General features: G+C 45.6%; 1 protein-coding gene across 2 annotated transcripts; it reads left to right on the forward strand.

The window, feature by feature from the left end:
• The first annotated feature begins 3,735 nt into the window (after window positions 1-3,735).
• Window positions 3,736-13,773, forward strand: LOC110504662 (EH domain-containing protein 1). 2 transcript variants are annotated; one of them, XM_036970266.1, is made up of 7 exons: window positions 3,736-3,828; window positions 4,335-4,759; window positions 7,872-7,969; window positions 9,258-9,499; window positions 11,885-12,055; window positions 12,460-12,624; window positions 12,866-13,773. In XM_036970266.1, exons 1-7 carry the CDS (start codon window positions 3,751-3,753, stop codon window positions 13,403-13,405), a joined length of 1,719 nt encoding a protein of 572 aa, XP_036826161.1. In that variant the 5' UTR covers window positions 3,736-3,750; the 3' UTR covers window positions 13,406-13,773. The 2 variants fall into 2 exon arrangements, with proteins under 2 accessions (XP_036826161.1, XP_021439105.1); XM_021583430.2 differs by lacking the exon at window positions 3,736-3,828 and adding an exon at window positions 3,868-4,027.

Consider the following 13,773-nt stretch of genomic DNA (forward strand, 5'->3'; position numbering starts at 1 on the left):
CAGATAATCACCATGCCCTTTAGTCATATTCTTTCATTCAGATAATCACCATGCCCTTTAGTCATACTCTTTCATTCAGATAATCACCATGCCCTTTAGTCATATTCTTTCATTCAGATAATCACCATGCCCTTTAGTCATATTCTATCATTCAGATAATCACCATGCCCTTTAGTCATATTCTTACATTCAGATAATCACCATGCCCTTTAGTCATATTCTTTCATTCAGATAATCACCATGCCCTTTAGTCATACTGTTTCATTCAGATAATCACTGTGCCTTTTAGTCATATTCTATCATTCAGATAATCACCATGATTTTATTGCCATAATAAGTGATACACAATCTGTTTTGAAAATTAGCAAAAAGCTAGATCAAAAAGTAACAACATGATGTATGTATCAATTTTGAAGCTCTGTGTTGTAATTCTCCTTGACCAACAGGAGGCAGTCTAATCTCACACTACATGACATGACTCCTTGAGACTTGTGAGACAGTACTTAAATGGTTTACTGTTGAATATTGTGGGTTTATGGCTGTGTGATGAGGTGCAGTGTAGCTCCAGTGTCTGGTGCTCGCTGGCTGTAACAGTATCTCCATATGGAATAGCTCAGAGTTCCAGTGGAGCTGTTGTTATGGGCGGAGAGACATTTCAACATCAACTGTTCAGAGGAGACTGCGTGAATCAGGCCTTCATGGTCGAATTGCTGCAAAGAAACCACGACTGAAGGACACCAATAAGAAGAAGAGACTTGCTTGGGCCAAGAAACATGAGCATTGGACATTACACCGGTGGAAATCTGTCCTTTGGTCTGATGAGTCCAAATTTGAGATTTTTGGTTCCAACCACCATGTCTTTGTGAGGCGCAGAGTAGGTGAATGGATGATCTCTGCATGTGTGGTTTCCACCATGAAGCATGAATGAGGAGGTGTGATGGTGTAGGGGTGCTTTGCTGGTGACACTGTCTGTGATTTATTTAGAATTCAAGGCACACTTAACCAGCATGGCTACCACAGCATTCTGCAGCGATACGCCATCCATCTGGTTTGCGCTTAGCGGGACTATCATTTGTTTTTCAACAGGACAATGACCAAGCACACCTCCAGGCTGTGTAAGGGATATTTGACCAAGAAGGAGAGTGATGGAGTGCTGCATCAGATGACCTAGCGTCCGCAATCACCCGACCTCAACCCAATTGAGATGGTTTGGGATGAGTTGGACCGCAGAGTGAAGGAAAAGCAGCCAACAAGTGCTCAGCATATATGGGAACTCCTTCAAGACTGTTGGAAAAGCATTCCAGGTGAAGTTGGTTGAGAGAATGCCAAGAGTGTGCAAAGCTGTCATCAAGGCAAAGGGTGGCTACTTTGAAGAATATAACATCTGAAATATATTTGGACTTGTTTAACACTTTTTTGGTTACTACATGAGTCCATGTGTTATTTCATAGTTTTGATGTCTTCACTATTATTCTACAATCAAATCAAAGTTTGTTTGTCACGTGTGCCGAATACAACATGTGTAGTAGACCTTACAGTGAAATGCTTACTTACAGGTTCTAACCAATAGTGCAACAAAGGTGTTAGGTGAACAATAGTTAAGTAAAGAAATAAAACAACAGTAAAAAGACAGGCTATATGCAGTAGCGAGGCTATAAAGGTAGTGAGGCTACATACAGACACCGGTTAGTCAGGCTTATTGAGGTAGTATGTACATGTAGATATGGTTAAAGTGACTATGCATATACGATGAACAGAGAGTAGCAGTAGCGTAAAAGAGGGGTTGGCGGGTGGTGGGTGGCAGGACACAATGCAGATAGCCCGGTTAGCCAATGTGCGGGAGTACTGGTTAGTCGGCCCAATTGAGGTAGTATGTACATGAATCTATAGTTAAAGTGACTATGCATATATGATAAACAGAGAGTATCAGCAGTGTAAAAAGAGGGGTTGGGATGAGGCACACAATACAAACAGTCCGGGTAGCCATTTGATTACCTGTTCAGGAGTCTTATGGCTTGGGGGTAAAAACTGTTGAGAAGCCTTTTTGTCCTAGACTTGGCACTTCGGTACCGCTTGCCATGCAGTAGTAGAGAGAACAGTCTATGACTGGGGTGGCTGAGGTCTTTGACAATTTTTAGGGCCTTCCTCTGACACCGCCTGGTGTATAGGTCCTGGATGATAGGCAGCTTAGCCCCAGTGATGTACTGGGCCCTTCGCACTACCCTCTGAAGTGCCTTGCGGTCGGAGGCCGAGCAATTGCCGTACCAGGCAGTGATGCAACCAATGTTGCAGCTGTAGAACCTTTTGAGGATCTCAGGACCCATGCAAAATCTTTTTAGTTTCCTGAGGGGGAATAGTCTTTGTCGTGCTCTCTTCACGACTGTCTTGGTGTGTTTGGACCATTCTAGTTGGTTGTTGATGTGGACACCAAGGAACTTGAAGCTCTCAACCTGCTCCACTACAGCCCCGTAGATGAGAATGGGGACGTGCTCTGTCCTCCTTTTCCTGTAGTCCACAATCATCTCCTTAGTCTTAATTACGTTGAGGGATAGGTTGTTATTCTGGCACCACCCAGCCAGGTCTCTGACCTCCCTATAGGCTGTCTCGTCATTGTCGGTGATCAGGCCTACACCATCATTAAGTTTGCAGACAACACAACAGTGGAGCTCCACAGGGGTGCATGCTCAGTCCCCTCCTGTACTCCCTGTTCACCCACGACTCCAACACCATCATTAAGTTTGCAAACTTAATGATGGTGTTGGATTCGTGGGTGAACAGGGAGTACAGGAGGGGACTGAGCACACACTCCTGTGGAGCTCCAGTGTTGAGGATCAGCGTGGCAGATGTGTTGCTACCTACCCTCACCACCTGGGGGCGGCCCGTCAGGAAGTCCAGGATCTAGTTGCAGAGGGAGGTGTTTAGTTCCAGGATCCTTAGAAATGTAGAAAATAGTAAAAAATAAAGACAAACCCTTGTATGTGTAGGTGTGTCCAAACTTTTTACTGGTATTGTAAGTAAAGTAAATTGTTTTCCATTGTAATGTGGATGTAACATTGCACCCTTCACAATAAAGAATCCTGTTCACTGTATCTGGTCTTTGTACATCACAGCCTATCTGCAATGATGCTACCTAAACAATGGGCCAGCAATAAACACACACACACACACACACACACACACACACACACACACACACACACACACACACACACACACACACACACACACACACACACACACACACACACACACACATACATTATATGACATGACTCCTTGAGACTTGTGATACAGTACTTAAATGGTTTACTGTTGAATATTGTGGGTTTATGGCTGTGTGATAAGGTGCAGTGTAGCTCCAGTGTCTGGTGCTCGCTGGCTGTAACAGTATCTCCATATGGAATAGCTCAGAGTTCCAGTGGAGCTGTTGTTATGGGCGGAGAGACACCTCTGGTCGTCACCCTGGATGCACGGTGTAGGCCTAAATCTACTGTATGTGACGTTGTCTATGTACTTGTATGTACTTGAATAGCACTTTCAATTCTCATGTATTTGTATAATGTTTCTTTTCACAATAAAGATACTGGTATTTATGGTAATTGTCTCTCCTTGTCACGGTATCTGGTCTTTAACACAGCCTACCACATATTTGGGCCAACAATGAACACGCACACACACACACAATCATACACACAGCAGATGTTTCTTTGGCTATCAGATGGGCCACTATAAAGCTGAGTCCATCTTTTAATGAATTGCAGAATAGGGAGGCCAAACCAGCAATGTGCAGCAGCTGTCACAAGACTGGGTGAGACGACGAGAAGTCAGGTATTAATTGGCTGTTACTTCATCATGATTCCTCACCATCATCTGAATGAGTTTGAGCAATCATAGGCCTACGCACTTCATTATTTCGCTGGGACATTTATTTTGACGTTCACATTCCACTTCCTGCGTATCTCACACACCCGCAAGTGTCAGCCAGCCAGTAAGCCGGTGAACGCGGCCTCAGAACACAAAAGGACAGGTAAAAAAGGACAGTTATCCCTCCTTTTAACGGATAGCGTGTGTTTTTTATTAAACGTTTAAGATAAATTACGGTCTCAACTCCTACAAAGATAGCTGTCTAGATACATTAATTCTCAAGGTAATGGAGTGGGATTTGTGCTTGGCGGTTGATTGGCTACTAGTAATAACTAGCTGGGGCGTGTTTGCCTAGTCAGGAAGGAGGAACGATCAACACTTCAAGACCTCGCCTACTTTAGCTTAGCTCTACTACTGTTGTATGTGATAGAGTTGCGCTAGCTACTTCGCCATCTCTCTCTTGTTTTCAGATCGAAAGTGACACTGCTGTGTCAAACCAGCTCAACATGTTCCGCAGTAGGGACAAAAAAACGCCTGAACAGTTCCAGGATGTTTCGCAAGGGTTGAAAAAACTATATCGGACTAAACTCTTTCCCCTGGAGGACACCTACCAATTCCACGACTTTCACTCACCGTCGCTCGAAGATGCCGACTTCGACAACAAACCCATGGTTCTCTTGGTCGGTCAGTACTCGACCGGGAAAACCACCTTTATTCGGCACCTGATGGAGCAGGACTTTCCCGGTATGAGGATAGGGCCCGAGCCGACGACAGACTCATTCATAGCCGTGATGCACGGTGACCAGGACGGGATGATACCTGGAAACGCCTTGGTTGTCGACCCCAAAAAACCCTTCCGCAAACTCAACGCATTTGGTAACGCTTTCCTCAACAGGTAAATAAATACTCATGCCAAATTCCCAGGCCCCAGGGGAGCTTATGGCTGTCAGGTGACACCCATAAAGGAGGAATTTAATAGGATCTCTATGGTAACACCTCTCTCAACATTCCGTAATACCTCCCTCACAAGCCTCTGCATGTAGGGACTCTTTGAAACAAAACGATCTGTACTGTTCCTCCTGTCATTCCCCTTTATTTCATCACCACAACAGATTGTAGTATCTGTTCCATCCACCATGCCTGTTAACCCACCTGTAAAAGTCACCCTGCCAAGTTGAGACATCCTTTTCCCCTTGGGCTGTTTGAACAGTATAACAATACCTAGCCTAATCTAAACTATAGTCACGACCTAGCATTGTTTAGCCTGTTTAGCCTGCAGCAGCACTGTAAGGTAAATGGAAAATAATGGTTTGTGTTTTGAGTAGCCAGGCAAAAGTGTGTTATCTGTCTTCTCCTTAGTTGCATACCCCAGGGCAGGCTACAGTTGCCACATCAGTAGTAACAGCTGGCCAACTCACTGAGGCTTCTGCCTGCTATGAGGCATTAGGAAATCCTAGTCAAATTGCAGTGCTGGTATGTTCTTTATGGTAGTGTGACAGCACAGTCAGTCAGCATCTAGGCTATGGCTTCTCAGGTCTCAGCTGGTCTTGTGTGTTGAGTTACTCATTATCATAACACATCAAAGTGATTCAGCAATCCAGGCTGCTCTATGGCGCATTCTGACACCACAGTCAGTTGTTCAACGTGGCATTATGACAGCAATCCAGACTGCTCTATGGCGCATTCTGACACCACAGTCAGTTGTTCAACGTGGCATTATGACAGCAATCCAGACTGCTCTATGGCACATTCTGACACCACAGTCAGTTGTTCAACGTGGCATTATGACGGCAATCCAGACTGCTCTATGGCACATTCTGACACCACAGTCAGTTGTTCAACGTGGTGTTATGACAGCAATCCAGACTGTTCTATGGCACATTCTGACACCACAGTCAGTTGTTCAACGTGGCATTATGACAGCAATCCAGACTGCTCTATGGCACATTCTGACACCACAGTCAGTTGTTCAACGTGGCATTATGACGGCAATCCAGACTGCTCTATGGCACATTCTGACACCACAGTCAGTTGTTCAACGTGGCATTATGACGGCAATCCAGACTGCTCTATGGCACATTCTGACACCACAGTCAGTTGTTCAACGTGGCATTATGACAGCAATCCAGACTGCTCTATGGCACATTCTGACACCACAGTCAGTTGTTCAACGTGGCATTATGACGGCAATCCAGACTGCTCTATGGCACATTCTGACACCACAGTCAGTTGTTCAACGTGGCATTATGACAGCAATCGATTAGTCTGTCTGTTCTGTGGCTTCAAACACACTTCAAGGTTGTATTTATTGTAGTGTCCTTTGCTGAAGTATCTTCTAGAGAGAAGGTCTATCTCCCCTCTGTGAGAGCTTTGCTGGCACCACAATACACAGCACTCAAACAGATGGTCTGATAACCCTGGCCTTGTCTCTCTCCATGTTGGAGAGACACAGACTGACTGACTACAGGTTTTAGAGGAAGTCCTGTGCTCAACCTGGCGATGATAGGGGATTTCCTCAACCCCAGATTAGCTGTGGTGCCTCACACACCGCCATATGCTAGCTCAAGACACATGGGTCAACACTGATACTGGATTAAACTCCTCCTCATCCCTGTTCTAGGGTACTACATTACCCAGGATGCATATGTACAATTGATTTTTGTTGATTCATAGCCGTGAAGGTCAATGAGAGTCAATTGATAATTTGCCTTGCTTAGAGGCTAATTGATGAGATGAACAAGGCATCACAAGGCCCATGAGACGGGCTGTTTCACAACAAGACTGATGACTTTTGTAACCGAGAGGGAGTAGTAAGAGTCAGCGGGAATGGGTTGGGGTTCCGTTTTACTGAACTCAGCCTGTTATTTCAGGACACTGACTGACTGCACATTACTGCATGCGGGCTTCCAGTAACATCTCAAAGTGAAATATGTTGTAAAGTACGCAGGCCTACTTGTCTTGCACAGAAGTACACTCCACGTCCTCATCGCTCATACAATGAATGGCAATGCTGATAGTATTTCTTCACTTTGGGAAGTTGAAGGTCTGCCTGGTGGGGGCTCGGGGTGAGGAGGGGGACAGCAGGATGTGAGTTACTGTTTGAGTGTGTGATGGAGAGAGATTCTGAGGTTAGCCCAATTGTGTGGAGCGTTGTGTGGAAAATGTTAGATAAACGGGAAGGCTTGGACAGAGTGCCACAGAAATGTATAACATACGAAAAGCTGAAGTGGAAAAATGTAAGTTTTTGTTATACTTGGCAAATATTCTCGTTGTAGTATGATACTACTCTACCACAGGATCTCCCACCCTCCCCCATATTTCTTTGACTTGTTGTTTTGCCTTAAAGGTTCTCTCTCTCCCCCTCTCCAGTTGTAGGATAGATCTGCTCTCCTGGCAAAATGTAGGTTAAGAGCTTAGTTCTAGTAGTCTTGTGACCTAATGCCTGTAGCATAATGTCCGGGAATGTCTGTTCCGAGCGAGCGGTGTCCGGGAATGTCTGTTCCGAGGGAGCGGTGTCCGGGAATGTCTGTTCCGAGGGAGCGGTGGGACAGCAGAGTTCTGGGTTGAGAAGGAATAGAAATTGTAAAGTGTAACAATCCCCTTCTTTGTTCCTGCTTGAGGAAACTGCAGTTTTCTGTTTGACTGACCTTGCCCTCTCTCTCCAGATACAAAACATGTGATTATATCTCTGTGTCATGGTTTGCTCCAACTTTGTTGAAAAACCTTTATGTTTGGGGTGACTAATGCAAGATGACAACATCATGTGTTGTATGGGCTTGGACAGTGAATCAAGGTTATTCTATGGACAATTGAATAAATTATTCAACTCAAACAGAAAACAGTTCTCTCCTTGTTTGAATTGAGCTTTGTTCCACTTCCAGTCAAACCATTCAGTTTCCATTTCCAGCAGTGACAGTTTCACTGGAAGCATAGTTTGGGCCTACATTAATGACTAGTTTAGTTTCAACATTCTCTCTCTCTCTCTCTCTCTCTCTCTCTCCTTGCAGATTTATGTGTGCTCAGATGCCCAACCCAGTCCTGGAGAGCATCAGTATCATCGATACCCCTGGAATCTTGTCAGGAGAGAAACAGAGAATAAGCAGAGGTCAGCTACACACAAACTAATATATCACCGTTATCTCAATAAATGTGTTAAGCCTGACAGTGTCAACCACTCAAAGTGGGTCAGAGGTAACACACGCCATTTAAAACTCACCTAAGAGGAGAGAATACTATCAAATACTTACATTTTCTGTCAAGAGGAGTGCATCTAATCCAACTGTGTTGTATGACATATTGGTCCTAGGAAGGGAAGCTGACTAGAGATGACTGTGAATTTCCCTATATCCCCCTATTTTGCATTCTTCAGATATTGCTCAGCCAATATTTTCCTTATTGGCTGATTCTGCTGATTTTGTAAAATCATCTTTTATTGGGTCAGTTTTTCCCCCCTACAAGTGAGAGGGATCCTACGAGGGGGGGCGTGATACTGGAATACCGCATTTCTACCGGCTATGATTCCACACACAGGGCTGACTGTATTGTTCATCAGCAGTATGACCGTGCTGGGGACTGGGTTAGAAGCAACACTTGGCATTGTGCGGCGATAGTGGGGAAGGCCTGAACATGGGTAGACTGTAGAGAGTGGTGTAGTTGCCATTGTGGGGACACTTGGTAGACTGTCTCCCACACACTCTTTCCCCTGCCCCCCCCCCCCCCCCCCCCCCCCCCCCCCCCTACAACACGCACGCACAAAGTCTCCCCCTGCAATGCATGTGCAGCAGAGCTGGTGCTGATTGTGTGGTCAGCTGCGTAGATGAGATTTTTAGACAGACTGACTGCATTCTTCTCAGATCAGATGACACCGGCACCAATCAAAACCACCATTCTCTCTTTGTATTTCTTTATTTTCCTTTCTTTTTAAAGAGCCTCGGCTCGCTGTGCCAGAACTCCCCAGGCTTCTGTTCAGAAAAGCAGAATGCCTCTCTGTTCCAATTGTTTTTCAGCCTGTTTCCTGTTGTTTTTTTAAATGGGTCAAAGAGGATGGAACTGAATACGTTATTTATTTTTATATATGTATGTATAAGTATTTTACCCCCCCCCCCCCATTTCAATTACGATCTTGTCTCATCGCTGCATCAGCAACGTTTTGAAACACAATGTATATTGTCTATAGTTTCAGTATGTAATTGTCAATTATAGTATCATGCTCGTGTCCAACCCTCAGAATACATCACAATCCAAAACCCCAAACCCACTTTTCCTCTTTTATTTTGTCTCCAACATCTCATCTTTCTCCTCAGTCTCATTTGGGGTTCCTCCTCAACATAATTATTGCTGTGTGTGTGTGTGTGTGTGTACACCATAACCCTCCTCCCGTTGCATCTCTGAAGGGTATGACTTTGCGGCGGTACTGGAGTGGTTTGCGGAGCGCGTGGACCGCATCATCCTCCTGTTTGACGCTCACAAGCTGGACATCTCAGACGAGTTCTCTGAGGTGATCCGCGCCCTGAAGAACCACGAGGACAAGATGCGCGTGGTGCTGAACAAGGCTGACCAGATCAACACGCAGCAGCTGATGAGGGTCTACGGCGCCCTCATGTGGTCGCTGGGAAAGATCATTAACACCCCAGAGGTTATTTTTTTTTTAAACATTCATTTCGACAAATGTGCGTCCCAAATGGCACCCTATTCCCTATATAGTGCACCTATTTTAAACAGGGTCCACATAGGTCTTTCAAATGGCATTCTCTTCCCTATATAGTGCACTACTTTGCCATGGTCAAAATTAGCACACTTATTTTGGGAATAGGGTGCCATTTCAGATGCAGACAATATAAAATGCATATAGAGTTGCCTTAGTCATCAGACTACAGCACAAACATTAAGGATGTGAAGTGTACCGTCAAGTTTACCGTAAAGTCAACCAACTTATTTCCATTGTGGTCCTGCTGGGGCCGTGCCTGGCTACCCAGACTCCTTGCTACGGCCAAATGCTACCCCACACCCATGGATGTTAGTTTTTTCTCAATGAGTCTGGATCTGAGTACTTATCTATATCTCTATATCTCAGACACACAGTACCAGTCAAAAGTTTGGACACGCCTAGTCATTCAAGGGTTTTTCTTTATTTTTACTATTTTTTTACATTTGTAGAATAATAGTGAAGACATCACTATGAAATAACACATGGAATCATGTAGTAACCAAAGCAACCAGCTTCATGAGGTAGTCACCTGGAAGGCTTTTCCAACAGTCTTGAAGGAGTTCCCACATGCTGAGCACTTGTTGGCTGCTTTTCCTTCACTCTGTGGTCCAACTCATCCTAAACCATCTCAATTGGGTTGAGGTCAGGTGATTGTGGAGGCCAGGTCATCTGATGCAGCACTCCATCACTCTCCTTCTTGGTCAAATAGCACTTACACAGCCTGGAGGTGTGTTGGGTCATTGTCCTGTTGAAAAACAAATGATAGTCCCACTAAGCACAAACCAGATGGGATGGATTATCGCTGCAGAATGCTGTGGTAGCCATGCTGGTTAAGTGTGCCTTGAATTCTAAATAAATCACCCTCAGTGTCACTAGCAAAGCCCCCACACACCACCACCTCCATGCTTCACGGTGGGAACCACACATGCGGAAGTCATCCATTCACCTACTCTGCGTTTCACAGAGGCATGGTGGTTGGTACCAAAAATCTCACATTTGGATTCATAAGACCAAAGGACAGATTTCCACCTGTCTCTAATGTCCATTGCTTGTGTTTCTTGGCCCAAGCAAGTCTCTTCTTATTGGTGTCCTTTAGTAGTGGTTTCTTTGACCATGAAGGCCTGATTTCACGCAGTCTCATCTCAACATTAACTGTTCAGAGGTCTGTTACTTGAACTCTGTGAAGCATTTATTTGGGCTGCAATTTCTGAGGTTGGTAACTAATGAACGTATCCTCAGCAGCAGAGGTAACTCTGGGTCTTCTTTTCCTGTGGTGGTCCTCCATGAGAGCCAGTTTCATCATAGCGCTTGATGGTTTTTGCGACTGCACTTGAAGAAACTTTAGAAGTTCTTGAAATTTTACCGGATTGACTGACCTTCATGTCTTAAAGTAATGATGGACTGTCATTTCTCTTATTCTCTTATTTGAGCTGTCCTTACCATAATATAGACTTGGTCTTTTACCAAATAGGGCTATAGGGCTATGTCACCACAGAACCAGGGTGTCTGTGGTGACACCTCTAGCACTGAGATGCAGTGTCTTAGACCGCTGAGCCACAAACACCACCACAGAACCAGGGTGTCTGTGGTGACACCTCTAGCACTGAGATGCAGTGTCTTAGACCGCTGAGCCACAAACACCACCACAGAACCAGGGTGTCTGTGGTGACACCTCTAGCACTGAGATGCAGTGTCTTAGACCGCTGAGCCACAAACACCACCACAGAACCAGGGTGTCTGTGGTGACACCTCTAGCACTGAGATGCAGTGTCTTAGACCGCTGAGCCACAAACATCACCACAGAACCAGGGTGTCTGTGGTGACACCTCTAGCACTGAGATGCAGTGTCTTAGACCGCTGAGCCACAAACACCACCACAGAACCAGGGAGTCTGTGGTGACACCTCTAGCACTGAGATGCAGTGTCGTAGACCGCTGAGCCACAAACACCACCACAGAACCAGGGAGTCTGTGGTGACACCTCTAGCACTGAGATGCAGTGTCTTAGACCGCTGAGCCACAAACACCACCACAGAACCAGGGTGTCTGTGGTGACACCTCTAGCATTGAGATGCAGTGTCTTAGACCGCTAAGCCACAAACACCACCACAGAACCAGGGTGTCTGTGGTGACACCTCTAGCACTGAGATGCAGTGTCTTAGACCGCTGAGCCACAAACACCACCACAGAACCAGGGTGTCTGTGGTGACACCTCTAGCACTGAGATGCAGTGTCTTAGACCGCTGAGCCACTCAGGAGCCCATATATTTATTTGTCTTTGTCTTTATTAATTTATGTGTATTGTGGTCCTCAGGTGGTGAGGGTGTACATCGGGTCGTTCTGGGCCCAGCCTCTCCTGATCGCTGACAACCGGAAGCTGTTTGAGGCTGAGGAACAGGACTTGTTCCAGGATATCCAGGGGCTTCCCCGGAACGCAGCGATACGGAAACTCAACGACCTCATCAAAAGGGCACGGCTGGCTAAGGTGAGGGGAGGGGTCCAGATGCTTGTAGGAATGTATGGGGGTACAGGAAAAGAGAAGGAAGTGGAGGGCACTCAACCAACGGGAGTCGAGGTGCAACATTTATTTAAAAAATGTATTATTGACCAGGTGCAACACTCGCTCACCATTTATTAACTCGTTGTTCTATTTAAGCTACATTAAAAGAATGGGACTTGGAATAAGGGAATATCCAAGAGGGCACTTCTGCAGGAAGGAGCAGCGTTAAAGCTAGTAGTATTTTGTTGTGGGCCAACAGGTAGTTTCTCGAGGATGTTTGAACCCTTGTCCATGTCTACATCCTCAACTAGATGGTTTATTATGGCAAAATATCAGTCTGGTCAATATCTTGTTTCTATAGGTTGTGTGAACTTTGAACCTTTGTCCAGGTCCATGCCTACATCATCATCTCTCTGAAGAAGGAGATGCCCAGTGTGTTTGGAAAGGAGAACAAGAAGAAGGAACTGATCGCCAACCTGGGAGAGACGTACCTGAAGATAGAAAGGGAACATCAGATCTCCCCTGGAGACTTCCCTAAACTCAAGAAGATGCAGGTGAGATGGAGCCTCTGAATCCATATCTAGTTTAGCCTTTGTTTCCTCAGAGAAATGTTGCTGGAATATTGTCCGTACACACCAGAGGTTAATCAATGTGACTCTATAAACTGAAGTCTTATCCCGTCCTCTGTATTATGTTGTTGAAGTAATGAAGACCATCCAATGATGAACATATTATTTGTTAATGACCTCAGACCTTTAACGTAACATAGTATACATCTCTCCCTCGTCTCTATAGGAGCTCCTGGCTGGCCACGACTTCTCTAAGTTCCCTACCATGAAGCCCAAGCTACTGGAGGCTGTGGAGGACATGTTGGCCAACGACATCGCTCGCCTAATGACCCTGGTCCGCCAGGAGGAAGCCGCCATGCCCAGCCAGGCTGTCCACGGAGGTGCCTTTGAGGGCACCATGTCCGGCCCCTTCGGCCACGGCTACGGAGAGGGTGCCGGGGAAGGCATCGATGAGCTGGAGTGGGTGGTGGCCCGGGACAAACCTTCGTACGATGAGATTTTCTACACGCTGTCACCGATCAATGGTAAAGTGTCGGGCGCGGCAGCCAAGAAGGAGATGGTGAAGTCCAAGCTGCCCAACACGGTCCTGGGCAAGATCTGGAAGCTGGCCGACGTGGATAAGGATGGTTACCTAGACGACGAGGAGTTTGCGTTGGCCAATCATCTAATCAGAGTGAAGCTGGAGGGACATGAGCTGCCAGGTAAACTTCCGGAACACCTGGTGCCACCTTCTAAACGCCACCAGGAGATTGATATGGGAGAGTGATGTGGTGCTGGGAGGAAGGGGGGGGGAAACGCAATCTGATGAACCTGGGGAGGGCTGGGTTAGGGCGGGCTTGTTTTGCGTTGTGGGGGATATGTTAATGAATATTTGCTGAGGGAGGGTTGGGCGGGTGGAGAGTAATGCAACAATGTGAGGAGATGGGAAACGGGTTAAAGACATTTAAAATATACTGTCCATATGTTGATCCAAAGAAACGTAATGAACTTGTTCTTTTTGGAGAAAAAAGATTCTAACTTAGAATTGTTTTATCTATATTTTTGTATTTCCTGTCGGTTTACTATGAGATGTTTTCAAATGCTTCCGTTTTATTATTTTCTCAAATTTTAATAAAAATGTAATATTTATCCCAA

Source organism: Oncorhynchus mykiss, chromosome 31 (genome assembly GCF_013265735.2).
Source record: "Oncorhynchus mykiss isolate Arlee chromosome 31, USDA_OmykA_1.1, whole genome shotgun sequence".
NCBI lineage: Eukaryota > Metazoa > Chordata > Actinopteri > Salmoniformes > Salmonidae > Oncorhynchus > Oncorhynchus mykiss.

Coding starts and splice junctions, on each gene's coding strand:
- LOC110504662 (XM_036970266.1), top strand. CDS start 3,751: ATGAATTGCAGAATAGGGAGGCCAAACCAGCAATGTGCAGCAGCTGTC. Junction 9,500..11,884: donor AGATCATTAACACCCCAGAG/GTTATTTTTTTT, acceptor TGTGGTCCTCAG/GTGGTGAGGGTGTACATCGG. Junction 12,056..12,459: donor AAAGGGCACGGCTGGCTAAG/GTGAGGGGAGGG, acceptor ACCTTTGTCCAG/GTCCATGCCTACATCATCAT.